Raw genomic sequence first — 17,388 nt, forward strand, 5'->3', positions numbered from 1 at the left:
TCAGCAAGCGCTGGACGAGTCTCAGCCAGCTAAAGCTTCGGGCGGAGCACGGCACGGGGCGGCGGTCCCCAGGCTGTACCCCGGAGCTCGGCGTGTCCCCCAAGAGCAGCGTTGTGTTTCCCTAGCCCCGCGTTGGAGCCGAGCACCGGCAGCCTTGGCTTTGGCCTTGGTGGGCGCTACCGAACCCCGACAGCCCCCCGGGAGCTCGGCTCGGCTCCTCCGGCGCTGGGGCGGGACGTCCCGGGAGCCTCCCCTCGCTCAGACCTTGGTGCACACCGAGCCCCCGTCCGTGCCGTCCGGGCCCTCTGCGGCCGCCTTGCCGCTGCCCCTCGGCCGGGCCCTGAAGCCGGTGAACACCGGGCAGATGGGCACGTTCCTGAGCCAGCGGCTCCTCCGCACCGCGCCCATGCCGAAGGGGAAGTCGTAGCTCCTCAGGCTGGCGCTGCTCATGCTGTCCGAGTGCGCTCCTGCCTTCCACTGCACCAGCCCTCGTTCCTCCTGCGTCCCTGCGGGGTGTCCAGCGTCACCCCCCGGCCCTGCCATCGCCTCCGGCAGCTCTAAATCAACAGGAATCTGCCCCAGCCCCGCTGCTTCCCCCTCCCCGGCCCGTGTGCTGCGGTTACCCGGGATGGTGTTGTCCAGGACGAAGGCGATGGTCCCCCCGACGAACATCTCCGTGGTCAGCAGCACCGTCAGGATCTGGTCCAGCTCGGGGACACCTGCGACAGCGTGGGATGGAGCCAGGGGTGCTGTGAGGAGCCGGATTTCCCCGCTGCTCCCCCGGGTGGGCGAACGCCGGGAGATCTGCCCTCCTCTCTCCCCAAACTCCCAAAACTGCGGTTCTTCCCGGCGGGCGGTACCTGTGTTAATGGCTCCGGGGTGGGAATCCAGGTAGTTTGGCAGCGTCAGCCCGAAAAACATGGCAAAGCCCAGCACGAAGAGGTTTCGGGAGGAGTTCATGTTGACGAACTGCAGGTTGGAGAGGCCGACGGCCGTGATCATTCCTGCCGGCAGAGACGCGGCGATGCAGGCGGAGGTGCCCGCGCTGGGCCGGGCATCGGGGGCTGCCCCAGCCGCGGTGAGGATGCGAGAGCCTCCGTTCCTCCCAAACCCGCCCTGCACCCTTGGGCTCAGCGGCCCCCGAGGCTCCGCGTCCGTGGCCCAGGGCTGTGTTTGGGGCAGACAGTTACCGAATAAGGTGCAGAACATCCCGCCGAGCACGGGGTCGGGCAGGGAGGCGAAGAGCGCCGTGAATTTGCCGACGGTCCCCAGCAGGAGCATGATCCCGGCGCCGTACTGGATCACCCTCCTGCTGCCCACCTGCGCAGAGACACCGGCAGCCGGTGACGGTGCCTGCGTCCCCCGGCCGAGCCGGGACCCTCCCCGACCCCGGTACCTTGGTGATGCCCAGGACGCCGATGTTGGGGCTGGAGGACGTGGAGCCATTGCCGGTTCCCAAGAGCCCCGCGATGATGCAGGAAATGCCCTCGGTGAAAATGCCCCTGGGGAAAAACACGGTCGGGCTGGTGCCCATCCCACTCTCCGGCAGCATCCCTGACCGGTGTCCGTGGAGGGGGGAACAGCCGGCTGTACCTGTTAATGGCGTGCACAGGGGGCGGCGGCGCTCCTGCCAGCCGGGCACAGGAGTAGTAGTCCCCGATGGACTCGATGATGCCCGCCAGCGTGGCACTGAACATGCCCAGCACGGCTGCTGAGGTCACCGTGGGCAGCCCCCACTGGCCTGCCCGGGGGCAGAGCAGGTCAGTGTTGGGGACAGCCCAGGACGCCCCAGCTGGTGCTCCCCGGTGCCACTTTGGGCCCCCCCGGGCGTTCCAGGGCCAGGGCGCCGCGGGGCTGCCGGGCACTCACAGGGGTAGGGGACGCGGAACCAGGGTGCCACGGACAGGATCTCCCCGCGGGCGTCCGTCCTGGCCTTGTACCCGTACTCCTCGGGCCGGCTGGGGAAGACTCCGGTGCGGGTCAGCACGTAGCAGATCAGCCACACCAGCATGATGGCCAGGATGATCTGCGGGGCACACACCGGGACCCTCCCGCACCGCTCCTGAGCCCACGTGGGGGTAAACGGGGGGATTTGGGGCCGCCCCAGGATGCTCTCAGCCAGTCCCTACCGGGAACATCTTGAAGATCTGGATGCGGAGCAGGACAAAGCCGCGGCCCCGCCGGTAGCCGGGCAGGCAGATGGCGACCTGCCGCAGGTACTGGGCAAACAGGACAATCAGGAAGATGGTCCTGGAGACAAAGACAGACGGGATCCCTCTGATGCCTCAGGTTTCAGCTTTTCTATTTTTCAGATTCTGTGCTGCTTTAGTGTGCAGTTCTGGGCTTCATATTATGGGATGGTCAGCTCTCTTCACAGAGTAGGGAGACAAAACAATTCCTGCTCTATCCTGGGACCAAGGACAAATGATCCAAATCTCAGGCACAAGAGCACAAACAATGCATGGAATGAAGAGAGAAAAACAATAAGGATGGGACTTTATATCCTGGAGCTGTAATTGGACAATTAACCCCAATATTCAAATGGACCATTACTTATAAAAGTGAGAGCCCCCGGGAGCAGTCATGCATTTTGGGACCATTTTGGTTCATCCTGGGTGCAGCCCTGGCTGGGCTCTTGTGCTGCTCAAGGTGGATCCATGGAGGAGATCCTTTTAATAAATCCCTGCTTTATTCTTTAACGCTGTCTAGTCTCTGTTCTAGGTCAGCCTTCACAAGGCATCACATCGTGCCCCTGACATCCTCCTGGCTTTGTGTTGTGCAACCCTGCCCCCCTGTCCCCCGTGTCCCCTGTGTCCCCATGCCATACAGCACAGAGATGCCCCAGTGGGAGCCAGCCCGGTCACCAGCCGCCTGGAAAACGGAGAGTCCGATGAGGGACACGGTGGGGGTGACGGTCAGCGGCCCGATGTAGCTGAGCAGTGCCCCGGGGAGCCCCAGCAGCCCGATGACCACTTCCACCAGGCTGGACACCATGATGGCCCCCTGGATCTGCAGGGCATGAAGAGGGTGTCAGCAGCCTGCTGGGGAGTCGGGGTACTGTGGGTGGTGGCAGGGTGATGGCAGGGTGGTGGCAGGGTGGTGGCAGGGTGGTGGCAGGGTGATGGCAGGGTGATGGCAGGATGTACCTCTCGCATGCGGGGCTGCCAGATGTGGGACGTGTTGAGTGGCAGTGACCAGTTGCCGTAGATCTGCTCTGGGGATGAAGGGCAGTGAGGTGGTCCTGGGGGGTGGGGAGCAGCTGGACACCCTCTTCACCCCCCTGCCCTCACCTTCAGGTGGGCATCGCCACTTCTCCAGGGCCAGGATGGACTTGGCGGGGACGAGGAAGGCCAGCGCGCTCGCCTGGAAGAGCGGCAGCCTGTGGGGACAGAGGGATGCCTGCGCCCGGGCCCGGGGCTGGGCAGGGGGGCCCGCGGGGCTGCGGCTCTACCTGATGCCCACGGTGGTCTGGATGAGGGTGGTGATGCCCACGCAGGTGAAGATGGTGCCGATGAGGTAGCTGACGGTGAGCTGGTCCTTGCCCACGCACAGGCTCTCGGCCAGCAGGAAGGGGACGGCGATGGTGCCGCTGAAGCAGGTCAGGTAGTGCTGCGGGGCAAGGGGGGGGGCTCAGCGGGGCTGGGGGTGCCCCACACTGCAGGGAACGGGGATTTGGGGTCTGACACTTTCCAGGCTGTACCTGGAAGCCGAGCAGGATGCAGAGGTACCAGGGGGGCACATCCTCGATCTTGTAGAGCATGTCCACCTCTGGCCGGGGGGGCCTGGTGCCCGCGCCGGGGTCCTGCTGTGGGGACACAGCTCAGCCTTTCTCACCCTGGGGCTGCGTGCAGGGACGGGCACCCCACCCTGCCCCATGGGAGCCCCTGTGCCCGCAGGGATGGGAGGGGTCCCGGCTGGCTGACCTCCATCTGCGGGTGTGTCACAGATGGATTTGGGGTGTGGTGCTGCCCGTGGGGTGCCCCGGTACTCACCCTACCCGCTGCAGGCAGCTCCTTCCCAGGGGTGTGCAGGGAGCCCGCGGGGGCCAGAGCCAAGTTCCCATTCTGGCAGTCGGGACGAGGGGGGAGCTGGGTCAGTGTGGACCCAGGTGTCCCACGGGAGAGGGGCTGGGCTCTGCTCTGAGGGATGCGGGCGACACCGGGCCATGGCCCGGCGTGTTTCCTGTCAGTCCCACTCGGTGCCCGCTCTGACCCCCAGGAGGGGTCTGGGCTCCCAAACCCACCGAGCCCTACGTGGTATTCTGTTCCTGGAAAGTCTGGAGGGGGCTCCCCCCTGCAGGTGATGATGGGAAAGGTGGCACAGCCAGTCCCAGCCGCAGCATTCCAGCATGTCCCCTTGGTCCCGCGATTCATGGCAGTCCCCAGTCTCATCCTGGCCCTTTCTAGCCCCAGCAGGGCATCCTGACCCTGAGCTGGCCATCGCTGGGGTCAGTGTCCCTGGCCACCACCTCCCTCCCCACCGCCCTGGGATGACACCGAGGAAGGGATGGGGATGGGGACAGAGACGGCGCCTGCATTCACCTGGGGCTGAGCCAGGTCTCCTGAGCGGGTCCCCATCCTCCGACGCGTCCCCGGCGGCGCTGTCCCCGCTCGGGGGGTTTTATGGCCGTGGGAAGGACTTTAGTCCCCGGCCGGGCGGTGGCGGTGGCAGGGGGAGGGCGGCCATTGGCTGGGGGTTGTGAAACCGGCGAGCGCAGCCCCGGCACGGATCAGCCATTAACTCCTTTAATTGGGGCTGCACCCGCCCGAAGCAGCGCCGAGGTGAAACATTAGAGCCCGCGGGTTACAGAGTAATTCCCAGCTCGCCCGGACGGAGTCCGCGCTGCTGCTGGCACGGCCGAGCCGGGCGTCGAGCGACAGCGGCGACATCGGTGACAGGCGACACCGGGAAGGCGCCCACCTCCCGGCACGTGTCGGCTCCCGCTGGGGACGAAGTCGGCTCCGAAGGTCACCGGGGCATTAAGCATTAACCACGCCGGGCTACAGCTCGTTCTGCAGCGCCTTGCGGGGGTCCGGGCGCTCCTTGCGGCCGGCACAGGGTCCCTTGTCCCCGTGGCACAGCAGCTGCCGCAGCGCGGCCGGGCCCCGCCGGTGCGCGCCGTAGATGTGCGCCTCGCCCCGCTCGCCCACGTAGCCGTGGCACAGCTTGGAGAGCCTGCGAGGAGCCGCGGTGGTCACCTGGCGGCGAGGGGACGGTGCCCGGCCCCTGCACCGCCAAACCCCGGCTCACCTGCCCGGCCACGGTCCCCCCGACACCAGCACGCTCAGGGGCTCCTGCGTCCGCAGCCCCGGCCCCGACAGCCGCTTCTCGCCGTCCAGCTCCAGCACCCCGTAACTGAGGGGAGAGGGGGATTGGAGGCAAAATGGTCGCCGGGGACACCGCTGTCCCTGGGGACGCCCCCGGGGCACTCTTTTCCCTCGGGCACCACCCTTCTTGGGGGCATTCTGACCCCTGGGGATTCGCCTGTAGCTGGGATCACCCTGATCCCCGGAGACACCCCCATCGCAGGGACACCCCCATCCCAGGGACACCCTGCTCACCTCTCCCAGTCCTGTGAGCAGCTCCTCTCCAGCACCTCTATGTAGTCCGACTCCTTCAGAGCCTTCTTGCCCACCTTCCCTTCTGCCTTGAGCAGCTGCTCCTCAATCTGGGGTGAAAAAAGGCAGAATCCGGGCAGTGAGAGTGGCAGCCTGTGCGTGACCCTGCTCCCGAGCGGGGCTGGGCTCTGCACCCCCTTCTTCGCGGCCCCGGCAGAGCAAGCACATCTGGGTCAGAGGGTCCATGAGGAGCCCCCAAAGGCTTTTTTTAGGTGCCGATGGGGAATATCCATCAGGGGCGTGCCCCAGAGGAGCAGCAGCATCTCCCCAGGCAGAAGCCTCTCCACTGCCGCTTTTGGGGTGCCGTGTCCCCGGTCCCCACCTGGAAGGCGATGGCGTGGCAGGCGTCACAGCGCAGGGATTCGGGCATGTGGGGCGAAAGCCGCTCCTCGGGGCTGAGCTGGGGCGCGGGGACGGAGCGGGACGGGGCGGCGGGGGGGTCCCCGCACGTGTGCTCGGCCCCTGTCCCCCCCAGCAGGCTCAGCACCAGGCACGCTGCCAGCGCCGCCCGCATCCTGCCGCGCTCCGAAAGTGCGGGGCGGAGGCGTGGGGCGGCTATAAACCCCCCGGCCGGGCTATAAACCCCCGGGGCGGGCTATAAACCCCGGGGCGGGCTATAAACCCCCTGGGACTGGCGAGCGGCGCTGAGGCGCGGCCAGCACACACCTGCATCCGGCTGGGGCAGCTCGTCCGACCCGGGCGTCGCGGCAGGAAGGGGGCTGTGCATGGGGTGTCCCCGACCGAGTGCCCCCTCTCCAGGAGGTTTTTGCTGTAACTCAATCCTGTAACTCAGCCTGATCCCTTCTCCTCAACCTCAGTGCTTCCCGAGATGGTGTGGACCTACAGGGGCTGGGGCTGGGTGAGGATTTGGAGTTCAGAGCTGGGATTTGGGGTTAAGGACTGGGGTTTGAGGCTCATGGTTGTGGTTGGGGCTCATGGTTGTGGTTTGGCGCTGAGGGCTGGGGTTTGAAGTGCACTGATGGCTGCAGAGTCCCCTCCTGCTCCTCGGGACTGGGATTTCTCTGGTGGACACTCCAAGACAGACAGAAGGACTGCAGGTTCCAAGTGCCTCAGCCCCTCGTCTCCCTTTACAGACCACACAAACACAGGACGAATAAGCAGATTCAAAGCTGTTTCAGCATTTTTATTACTATTTTGGGGTGTCTGTGCTGCAGCCATGTCTGGGAGTGGCCAGGCCATCACCCCCTGTGCGAACCAGCCTGGGTCATCCTTGGGATGGGACAGGCAGGACAGAGGGAAGCAGGGCCTCTGTGTTCCCTTTGCTGGCCGGGGCCCACACTCCATGTCCCCCTAGGGCTGCCAGGTGGTCACACCAGAAAATACCCTTTTTGACCCCGTTTCCATGAGAAGCCAGTGAAGTCCAACCAGTGCCCGCTACCCCTCGGCGCTTTGCCAGCCCAGCCGTGGCCAGGGAGGCTCTCCCGTGCTAGGGGTGATGCTGACTTCGGGCTAAGCCGGGCCAAGGGAGGGGACATCCCCGCGGGTCCATCCCGTCACATCCGCAGCAGCGAGCCCTCGGGCGCGGCAGGGCTGGCGCGGGCCGGGGGCTGCTCGGGGCCGGGGCTGGCCCGCATGCCCGTGGGGATGTAGTACAGGCTCTCCAGGTAGCCGCAGTCAGCACCCCCGGCAGGGGACGGCCCCTCGCCCTTGGGAGCGGAGCCGGGGGTCCCGGGGTCGTCGGCGGCCGGCAGCGAGGGGTGCGGCGGAGAGGGGGCGGAGGGCGGCGGTGCCGGGAGCCCCGGGAAGCCGCTGTAAGGTGCGTAGGGTGGGCCATAGACCCCCGGGGCCATGACCAGCGGGTTGAAAGGTGCCTGGTAGAGCCCGGTGTGTGATGCCACCGGTGGGACCAGCACCTCCAGGTACTGCCCGGTCTCGGGGTCGTAGAGCGTTTTCATCTGGGGCTGCCGCGGCGGCTCCATGTAGTAGCACTTCCCGCTGCTGGGATCCACGAGCATCCTCCGCTGGGCGGGCACGGCGGCGGAGAAGGGCTTGGGGGGGCTTTGCCTGCTCCTCCCACTCTGCGAGGGACCATCGGTCCCCCTGAGGAAATGAGGAGCATCCTCCAGGTGGGGCTGGGCTGAGGGCCCCACAGCAGCCGAGCCCTCGAGGGGTCGGGGCAGGGGGGGGTCAGGGCTGGGCTTGCTCCAGGGCATTTCCCCACCAGGAAAGGGATAGGCACCGGTTCCCAGTGGAGCGCTGGCTGGGTTGGGGACAAAAGGGGATCCAAAGAAAGAGCTGGCCATGTTGGAGACTGATGGATGCCCAAGGGAAGTGGGAAGTGGGTTGCTGACCAAGGGGGACCCAAAGGATGAGCTGCCAGGGTTGGGGATCAAGGAGTTCCCAAAGGATGCACTGGATGGATTGGGGACCAAAGGGGACCCAAAGGATGCACTGGATGGATTGGGGACCAAAGGGGACCCAAAGGATGCACTGGATGGATTGGGGACCAAAGGGGACCCAAAGGATGCACTGGATGGATTGGGGACCAAAGGGGACCCAAAAGATGCACTGGATGGATTGGCAACTAAAGGGGAGCCAAAAGATATACTGGATGGATTGGGGACCAAGGGGTTCCCAAAGGACACGCTGGATGGATTTGGGACCAAGGGGTTCCCAAAGGACACGCTGGATGGATTTGGGACCAAGGGGTTCCCAAAGGACACGCTGGATGGATTTGGGACCAAGGGGTTCCCAAAGGACACGCTGGATGGATTTGGGACCAAGGGGTTCCCAAAGGACACGCTGGATGGATTTGGGACCAAGGGGTTCCCAAAGGACACGCTGGATGGATTTGGGACCAAGGGGTTCCCAAAGGACACGCTGGATGGATTTGGGACCAAGGGGTTCCCAAAGGATGTGCTGCACAGGCTGGGGACCAGAGGGGCCCCAAAAGACTTGTTGGAGTTGGAAACTAAGGGGGTCCCAAATGATGTGCTGGCCAGGCTGGAGGCTGATGGGAAGCCAAAGGATGAGCTGGTCACGTTGGTGACCAGACCAAAAGAGGCACTGGCTGGGTTGGGGGCTGAGGGAGCCCCAAAAGAGGCGCTGGCCGAGCTGGGGACAAAGGGGGTCCCAAAGGATGCACTGCCTGGGTTGGGGACCGAGGACAGTTTTGGCATCAGCGTGGATTTGGGGACTCTCTCGGGGATTGCCAAGTAGTTGGAGTTGTCTGCCGGTGTAGCAGGCGGGTAAGGCTCGGTAGCCGCCGGCCACTGCGGCGAGTGCTCCCAGGTCCCCCTCTGCTCCGGCAGCCGCCCGGAGAGGCCTTCGCTGCTGTCCCCGGCTCGGAGCGGGGCGGCGGGGCCGGTGCCACCGGCAGAGGCCCCGCTGCCCACCGACACCCGCCGACCGCCGGGCTGCTGCTGCCTCTGCTCGCTGGCACCGGGCTCTGCCGCGCTCCTCGCCGCCGGCTCCGCAGGCCGCGGCCGGGCGCTGCTGCCGCCCGGAGCTCCGGCTCGGGGGTCCCGGCTGTCACCGCTGCTGGGCCGCCGCCCCAGCGGCTCCGGCCCCTCGGCAGCGGGGAGCGCTCTGCCGCTGCCACGGCCGCGCACCTCCTTCTCCTCCGCGGGACTCGTCGGTGGCGGCGGCAGCAGAACGGTCTTCTCTGCCCGCAGCACCGCGCTGCCCTGAGCCGGGGAGCTCTCCCCGGCCGCGGGACCCGGCCGGCCCACCAGGACGTGCAGATGGGTCTCCACGTGTGGCACCCGCTCGGCCGCCGGGGCCCGTGGTGGCAGCCTGAGCTCGCTCCGCTCCCGGCGCGGGGGCGATGCCAGCGGCTCCTCCGTGGGGGCCGCGCCCCTCCGCGTGGCCTGGACCCTCGTGATGTTGATGGGGGAGCTGTGGGGGGGCTTTGCGGGCTGGCCTCCGGGGGGCTTTGCGGGCCCCTCGGCACACGCCGGGGCTGGCTCTCGGCCGGGGGCTGCCAGCACCTCCTCACCCGCCGGCTCCGGCGCCGGCTCCCGGCGGACCGAGGTGCAGTGGATGACCAGAGGGGTGGCTGGCGGCGGCTCCCCGCTGCTCGCCGGTGCCACGGTGCCGCGGGAGGCGCCGGCAGTCCCGAACTTGAGGCTGTAGCTGCTCTTCACCAGCTTGCGCACGTCCCGGGGCTGCGGGACGCGCCCCTTCCCCTTCTCCTCTGGCTTGGGGGGCGCGGCTGGCGGGGACCCCCGGCGTGCCGGGATGGTGCCGGGGCTGGGCGGCCGGCGGGGCACTGCTGGTGGCTTCTCTGGCTGGCTCTGCGGCAGCGTCCTCGCCTCCTGCGCCCGGGAGGATGCGAAGGGGCGGCGCGGCGGGGTGGCGGGGAGCGCCCGTTTCTCGGCCTTGAAGGGGAGGCTTTGGGAATGGATGGGGCCGATGGCTCGCTCCTTCAAGCTGGGCCACGGCCTCGGCGCCCTCGCAAACCGGGGGGCGACATCCAGCACCTTCCCCACCCCGGGCTGGGCTTCGAACAAGGCGCGGGCTCGCTGGTAGCAGATCCTCTCCGACGTGTGCTCCTCCGCGGCCGCGGGCAGCCAGCGGCCCTCCAGCACCTCCTGGTACTTCATCCGCTGGTTGAGCTCGTTGAACGTCTTCCTCAGGTTGCAGACAGTCTCCCTCGTCGCCTCGCTGAGCACCACGCCCTTGGTGGGATGGATGGTGGTGGCGGTGCTCCCCGCGGCCACCGGCATCCCGCCGCTCCGCAGGTCCTCGGCCGAGAAGCTGCAGTCCGAGCGGGACAGCGAGCTGGACTTGCCCTCCAGACCATCCCCCAGCAGGTCGGTGCCGGCGGAGGACGGCCCAGAGGAGGTCGAGCTGCCCCGCAGCCCCTTCTGCTCCATCTTGATGCGCTGCTCGTACTGCATCTTCTTGGCCAGGACGTTTTTCACCAGGCACGAGGCCGCCCTGGTCCTGTCGGTGCCGGCCTCCAGGGACGCCGCCTTCATGAACTGCTGGTAGTTGAGCCTGAAGTCCTCGCCGACGGCTCTGCCCTTGCTGGGGGGCTCCTTCCTGGCAGGGGGCTGGGGCGCTGGGCCATCCCCCCTGGGGCCAAAGCCCGTCTCCTTCCTCTCCTTCCTCTTCAGCAGGATCTGCCGTTTGGGCACCGTCCTCTTCTTGCCGTGTCCCTTCCTGGCCTCGCCGCTTTCCAGCTCCACGTCCACGCACTCGAACTGCTCCTTGCCCAGCAGCTCACCGTCCACGCCGGCGGGGAAAGGCCAGCCCACCCTGCCATGCAGAGCTGTCGCCGCGCCCCGGGGGTCCCCGGCGCCCGCCGGCCACCGCCGCGGCCGCCCGCCGTCCTCCGACAGCGAGTTGGAGAGGCTGGAGGAGGTGTGGGAGCTGCACATGTCGAGGCGAGCTCCGGGGAGCCCCGAGAGGCTGCGGAAAGCCCTGGCCGTCAGCGCCTGCACCTCGCCGTCCACCTCGTCCGAGTCGCTGGGAGCCCCGGCGAGCATCGCCGCGGGCTGCCGGGGCACGGCCGGCTCCCCGCCGGCGGCCGCGGCCGGCACAGGCTGCCGGTCCCCACCGAGGGGACCCATCCTGCCCCCCTGGCCCGGCGCTGGGCTATTCTTAGCCGCGCTGGACAGCTGAGCCCGCTGCGGGCGGGCGAGGGGGCCGGGCGGCGGGGGCACGCCGGGGGCCCCCGCCGGAGCCCAGCGGCCCGGGGCAGCCCGGCCGGGCGATCCCTCCTCGTCCAGGAACTCCAGGCAGTCCTTGAAGGTCTCCGTGCCGTCCGAGCACAGGGCGGAGTGGTAGGAGGACACGGAGGAGCTCGACATGCTCTTGGTGAGGTCGTCGCGGGGCAGCCCCGGGAGGTGTCCGTCCTCCTCCTCCTCCTCCGCGGAGCGCCGGCCGTCCCCAGCCGCGCGGGGACCCTCGCCCCCGGGGCCGGGCAGCTCGGCGGGGGACAGCAGGACCGGGTCCCTCTTCCCGCGGGGCATGGTGGCAGGGAGGAGCCCGGGGGCTTCAGCTGGTGCCGGGGAACCCTGCTCGGGGCTGGGGCCGCTCTGCCGGGGCCGCTGGCTCGACCTTCTGGCTCCCTCGCCGTCCCGGCGGCTGGAGCCGGCGGCGGCACAGGGCAAGCCCCGGATCACATGGACTCGGGCAGCGCCAGCCGGGGCAGCCGATGCCAAGCGCATTGCAGGGATGCCACCGCCGCCCCCAGCCTCGGGGACCTGCCGGGGGGCCGCCGGCTCATCCCTGCCCCTCATCCCGCCCTGCTCTCCCCAAAGCGCAGGACAGGTCCCAGGACATCCCATACAGCTCCCGCCTGTGTGACCCCATGGAACGGCCTGGGCTGCCCGGGAGCGGGGGAGACCTGCAGGCCCCTCCGGGGGTGTCCCATCCCCGGTGCTGAGGGCACGGCAGGATCTCGAGCTGCAGCTCCTTCCTCACCACGGCTCTTTTCCTGGTGCACTGCCCACCTCGCCACAGCAATGGTGTGTCCATGCTGGGCTTTCCCTTAAATACACCCTACCCCAAGCAGGAGCTCCCCCAGAGCCAATCCAAGCGGCCAGGAGCAAACTGAAGGCTTGGGATCAAACCCGGGCATGGAGCACCCCTGGCATTCACAGGAGCTGACCAAAGGACTGCATCCATGTGTCTTTTTTGGGGACACCCCAAGCCAGTGGTGGGATGGCGCGAGGGTCTCTGCAGCTTGCCCACCCCAAGCGCTGCTGCAGCCCAGTCCCAGCTTTTGGGGGAATTTTTGCTATGAAACAGCAGCAGCAGGTGCTCCCCAGCACTGCCAATCCCAGAGCAACCCGATGCCCACGTTCTCTGGGTTCATGCAGGGACTAAATTTAAACCTTGGCAAGGAGGAGAGGAAAGCTTCCCGCAGAGCTGGGCTGGCACTTAACCCTTCACTGCTGAGCTGGGCTGGGCTTGCAGGTGGCATTTGTGCCCACAGGGATTGCAGGGGACCTGCGGCAGTGCTCACTGGTGTGGTGGCCTTGTGCAAGAAGGAGTGTGTCTGTGGGATTTCAATCCTCCAAATCCCTTTCCCCATGGTCAGGCACAGGCACAGACTGCCAGGACAGTGCTGGAGTTGCCATCCCTGGCCCTGCTTCTCCACAGAGCTCCAGGGGCCATGCCACCTCCCACAGCACTCCCACTGGGTGCCGGGAAGCGGATGGACAGCGGATGGACACCGCAGCCGGGTGTCCGGTGCTCTCTCCTGCCACCCTCGCAGCCTCCGGTGGTGCCGTGTCACTTGTCACAGCTGTTGTCACTGTGACCACTGTGGTTTTAGCAGGACCGGGGTGACCTGGGTCAGAGCAGCAGCAGCAGCAGCAAGGACTGTGCGGAGCACGAGTGTTGGAGTGAGGCAGGGGAAAGACCGGGAGAGCTGGGGGTGCCCACCTGGAGAGGAGAAGGCTCCAGGGGAGAGCTCAGAGCCCCTGCCAGGGCCTAAAGGGGCTCCAGGAGAGCTGGAGAAGGACTGGGGACAAGGGATGGAGGGACAGGACACAGGGAATGGCTTCATACTAATGCAGGGCAGAGTTAGGTGGGATTTTGGGAAGATTCTTCCCTGGGAGGGTGGGCAGGCCCTGGCACAGGGTGCCCAGAGCAGCTGTGGCTGCCCCTGGATCCCTGGCAGTGCCCAAGGCCAGGCTGGACAGGGCTTGGAGCAGCCTGGGATGGTGGAAGGTGTCCCTGCCATGGCAGGAGTGGCCTTTGGGGTTCTTTCCAACCCACACCAGTGTGTGATTCTGGGATCCCAAGGATGCTGTGAACAGCCCCTCTGGGGGTGCTGTGGGAGCAGCAGAACTGGCCGGGCATTGCTGCCACTGCCCTGGCTGCAGCCCCGGGCTGCCACCACGCCAAGCCACGCTGCAGCACCGTCACCTCCTCCTGCTGCTCCGGGTTTGGCCCTCGCTGTGGAGGCCATGGAGAGACCCCTGGGCTCCTCCTGCCACATGAAACCCAACCAGCAGCTCCCAGCACCCAGAGCAGGTTGGGCTGTGCCTGTGGGGCACTAACGCGTTACAGAACAGCGGGTGGACCCCGGATGAGCCAGACTTGCTAATTAAACACTGATTTATGTTTAAGCCAGCGTGATACTGCCTGCAGCCTCACCACTGCATTTGCTTATTAACCTGCATTTTGTGCCAGCTCGGTGCGTGCTCACCTCAGTGCCGGCAAGGCTGGCACGGGCGGTGAGGAGGAGGAGGAGGAAGGCTGCTGGTGGCTGCTGAGAGCAGGATGTGCCTCTCCCACGCTGGAGCTACTTTTTGCTGCTCCGGAGGAGCAGGAAACACCGGCCCAGCTTGGCAGGGGCTTTCAGAGCCGCCTCGGGTTCAGGAGGGATTGGGCATCCGGGACGGGGCAGCCCCTGGGAGCTCAGGCACTGGCACACCCCAGGGTGCTGTGTGCCATCCCCGTGCCAGGGCGTCCCGGGGGCGATGCCGGGTGGGTGCCAGGGCTGTGAGCCCCGGAGCCACGGGCCAGAGAGCGGGGCCGGGCCGGGCCACGGCGGGGCAGGGGCGACCGGCGGCCGCACGGCGCCGTGTGCGGGGCCAGCCCCGCTCCCAGCCCCAGCCCCTGTCCCGTTCCAAGCCCCGCTCCCAGCCCCTGTCCCGTTCCAAGCCCCGTTCCCAGCTCCCTGTCCCGTTCCAAGCCCCGTTCCCAGCCCTCGGTCCCGTTCCCAGCCCTCGGTCCCGTTCCCAGCCCCTGTCCCGTTCCCATCTCCGTTCGCAGGTCCCTGTCCTGTTTCCTGCTCCTGCCCCATTCCCAGTTCTGTTCCCAGATCCCTCTTCCTGCCCCGTCCCCTGTTCCGCTCCCTGCTCCGTGTTCCGTTCCCAGCACCTATCTCGTTCCAAGCCCCGTTCCCAGCCCTCGGTCCCGTTCCCGATCTCGGGTCCCGTTCCCGATCCCGGGTCCCGTTCCCGATCCCGGGTCCTGTTTCCAATCCCAGTCCCGTTTCCAATCCCGGGTCCCGTTTCCAATCCCGGTCCCGGGTCCCGTTTCCAATCCCGGGTCCCGTTCCCGATCCCGGTCCCGTTCCCGATCCCGGGTCCCGTTTCCGATCCCGGGTCCCGTTTCCAATCCCGGGTCCCGTTTCCAATCCCGGTCCCGTTCCCGATCCCCGTCCCGTTCCCGATCCCCGTCCCGTTCCCGATCCCGGGTCCCGTTTCCAATCCCGGTCCCGTTCCCGGTCCCGTTTCCAATCCCGGGTCCCGTTTCCAATCCCGGGTCCCGTTCCCGATCCCGGGTCCCGTTCCCGATCCCGGTCCCGTTCCCAATCCCGGTCCCGTTTCCGCTCCCGGTCCCGTTCCCGCTCCCGGTCCCTTTTCCAATCCCGGGTCCCGTTCCCGATCCCGGTCCCGTTCCCAATCCCGGTCCCGTTTCCAATCCCGGTCCCGTTCCCGCTCCCGGTCCCTTTTCCAATCCCGGGTCCCGTTCCCGCTCCCGGTCCCTTTTCCAATCCCGGGTCCCGTTCCCGATCCCGGTCCCGTTTCCAATCCCGGGTCCCGTTTCCAATCCCGGTCCCGTTCCCGATCCCGGTCCCGTTTCCAATCCCGGTCCCGTTCCCGATCCCGGTCCCGTTTCCAATCCCGGGTCCCGTTTCCAATCCCGGGTCCCGTTCCCGATCCCGGTCCCGTTTCCAATCCCGGTCCCGTTCCCGATCCCGGTCCCGTTTCCAATCCCGGGTCCCGTTTCCAATCCCGGTCCCGGGTCCCGTTTCCAATCCCGGGTCCCGTTCCCGATCCCGGTCCCGTTCCCGATCCCCGTCCCGTTCCCGCCAGGCTCCCCGTCACGTGCAGGCCGCGGGGCGGGGCCCGAGCAGACCCCGCCCCTGCAGCGAAGGCGGGAACGCAGGCCCCGCCCACACCGGCCCGCGGGCCCCTCACACACGGGGGAGGGCTGAGTCCCGATCCCGATCCCGATCCCGATCCCGATCCCAGCCCCGATCCCGATCCCGATCCCGATCCCAGCCCCGATCCCGAGCCCAGCCCCGATCCCAGCCCCACACCGATCCCATCCCCATACCGATCCCGATCCCAGCCCCATACCGATCCCAGCCCCGATCCGAGCCCCACACCGATCCCAGCCCCATACCGATCCCAGCCCCGATCCCGAGCCCCACACCGATCCCGAGCCCTGATCCGAGCCCCACACCGATCCCAGCCCCACACCGATCCCAGCCCCATACCGATCCCAGCCCCATACCGATCCCAGCCCCACACCGATCCCATCCCCGATCCCGAGCCCCATACCGATCCCAGCCCCGATCCCGATCCCATCCCCGATCCCGAGCCCCATACCGATCCCAGCCCCGATCCGAGCCCCACACCGATCCCAGCCCCACACCCATCCCATCCCAGCCCCGATCCCGCACCCCGCGGCACATGGCAGCTGCCTCCTCCTCCCAGGGCCCGTCCCCGCCGTGCCCCACAGCCCTCCCGGCGTCAGGCTCGGACCAGCACGGACAGGCACAGCGATGTCACGTCTTTATTTAAAAATAAATAGATATATACACACACACAGACCCATGTGCAAGTGCTTGGTGCGCCCAGGAACACCCTCTCCTCCCGTCAGAGCCCCACAAAGAACCCCAAGTACCCTCTGGAGAAGGACAGCGATGCATTTCCACATCAGGGGCTCCAGAGAGGATTGTCCTTTTCCCTGAGGAGCACCCAACAAACACAGCTTGTCCTGTTTGTCACCGCAGAAGAGCCAAGCCACACGCCCTCCCTCAGAGCACACACCAGGACAGCACCCTGACCCTGCTCAGGAACAAAACACTTATTGCTTTTGGGGATGTTTTTACCTCCCTCCTGCGTTTCCTAGCTGATTGTGCTTCCCACAGGAGGTCTCCATCAAGTACTCGAGCTCTTTGGATGAAAGGTACAATCTGGTTTCAGTGCAAAACGCTGTGGAGGAGTTCAAGCTCTATGCAGGACTCCGTGAGTCCAGGAAGTCGCCGGATTTGGTCCCCCTACCTGCATCCCTCTACAGGAATGAAGATCCCAACCCTGGAACGAAGTCCAACCACTTAAATAGATTTCTAATATATTCTACAAGCTATTTAATATATAAAAAACAACATTATTTTCACTTTTTGTACACTCATGTGCTCAAAAGTGGGAAATATCAGAATTAAGGCTGCCTACTGTGCCAGCCACCAACCTGGAATCATCATCCATCCCTGCCCTTAAACCCTGGCACTAAGAATGTTCCACACCAACCACCTCAAAATGCCCTTTTCACCGGTGCTTTCCTGTTCCAGGTGTCCCAAAAATTCTACTCAACTCCCCCACATTCCTATGAAGCTTCCTACAAATGGGGCATAAAAATGCAATTTAGAGAGTCACTGTGTCAGTTTTTTTTCCTTTTTATGACATCTGACCACAGCACTGTTGCTGCCCCTGGCATGTCCTCCTCCTAGCTGGGATGTTTAGGGCTCGTGTGCAGAAGCACCAGGCCTCAAACCAACCCCTCATCCTCATGCAGATCCCAGAAAAGGGTTTTTTCCCCAGCTTCCTTTCCTGCCAAACCTCCCAGGGCTGTATGGATGGGACAGGGACATGGAGGGGACACGCTGTGGCACCAACATTCCCAGTTCCGTCCAGTGGGACTCCTACACCACTGCACCAGTGCCCAGCACATGGACAGTCTGAGCTTCAAAGGCAGGTTTAATCCTGCCATTTCCCAAGCTTTTGAGCATTTACTCCTTAGGTTTCAGCCAAGGCCACCTGTGCATCCTGTGTGACTCGAGTTTCAGGCACATGGCAACAGCAGAGCCTTGCTCAGGTGTCAGTGACTCCCA

The 17,388-nt window shown here is 66.0% G+C and overlaps 3 protein-coding genes across 7 annotated transcripts; all 3 read right to left on the bottom strand.

Annotated features, from left to right (window-relative positions):
• Nucleotides 1-107: 107 nt before the first annotated feature.
• SLC23A1 (solute carrier family 23 member 1) lies at nucleotides 108-4,682 on the bottom strand. 5 transcript variants are annotated; one of them, XM_068205502.1, is made up of 15 exons: nucleotides 4,542-4,682; nucleotides 3,993-4,064; nucleotides 3,701-3,802; nucleotides 3,452-3,609; nucleotides 3,291-3,379; nucleotides 3,147-3,214; nucleotides 2,828-3,009; nucleotides 2,130-2,250; nucleotides 1,870-2,026; nucleotides 1,594-1,741; nucleotides 1,397-1,502; nucleotides 1,191-1,320; nucleotides 861-1,004; nucleotides 624-719; nucleotides 108-506 (listed from the first exon to the last, which is right to left on the bottom strand). In XM_068205502.1, exons 1-15 carry the CDS (start codon nucleotides 4,575-4,577, stop codon nucleotides 259-261), a joined length of 1,857 nt encoding a protein of 618 aa, XP_068061603.1. In that variant the 5' UTR covers nucleotides 4,578-4,682; the 3' UTR covers nucleotides 108-258. The 5 variants fall into 5 exon arrangements, with proteins under 5 accessions (XP_068061603.1, XP_068061602.1, XP_068061604.1 ...); XM_068205501.1 differs by having other exon boundaries at nucleotides 3,701-3,805; XM_068205503.1 differs by lacking the exon at nucleotides 3,993-4,064 and having other exon boundaries at nucleotides 3,701-3,805; nucleotides 4,542-4,652.
• A 47-nt stretch (nucleotides 4,683-4,729) lies between these two features.
• Nucleotides 4,730-6,183, bottom strand: MZB1 (marginal zone B and B1 cell specific protein). The gene is made up of 4 exons (XM_068205520.1): nucleotides 5,941-6,183; nucleotides 5,562-5,668; nucleotides 5,251-5,355; nucleotides 4,730-5,175 (listed from the first exon to the last, which is right to left on the bottom strand). Exons 1-4 carry the CDS (start codon nucleotides 6,130-6,132, stop codon nucleotides 5,001-5,003), a joined length of 579 nt encoding a protein of 192 aa, XP_068061621.1. The 5' UTR covers nucleotides 6,133-6,183; the 3' UTR covers nucleotides 4,730-5,000.
• Nucleotides 6,184-6,731: 548 nt separating this feature from the next.
• On the bottom strand, nucleotides 6,732-11,814 carry PROB1 (proline rich basic protein 1). Its single transcript, XM_068205467.1, has one exon. It carries the CDS (start codon nucleotides 11,753-11,755, stop codon nucleotides 7,133-7,135), a length of 4,623 nt encoding a protein of 1,540 aa, XP_068061568.1. The 5' UTR covers nucleotides 11,756-11,814; the 3' UTR covers nucleotides 6,732-7,132.
• Between the last annotated feature and the right edge of the window lie 5,574 nt (nucleotides 11,815-17,388).

The sequence above is a fragment of the Anomalospiza imberbis genome, chromosome 15 (assembly GCF_031753505.1).
Source record: "Anomalospiza imberbis isolate Cuckoo-Finch-1a 21T00152 chromosome 15, ASM3175350v1, whole genome shotgun sequence".
Classification (NCBI taxonomy): domain Eukaryota; kingdom Metazoa; phylum Chordata; class Aves; order Passeriformes; family Viduidae; genus Anomalospiza; species Anomalospiza imberbis.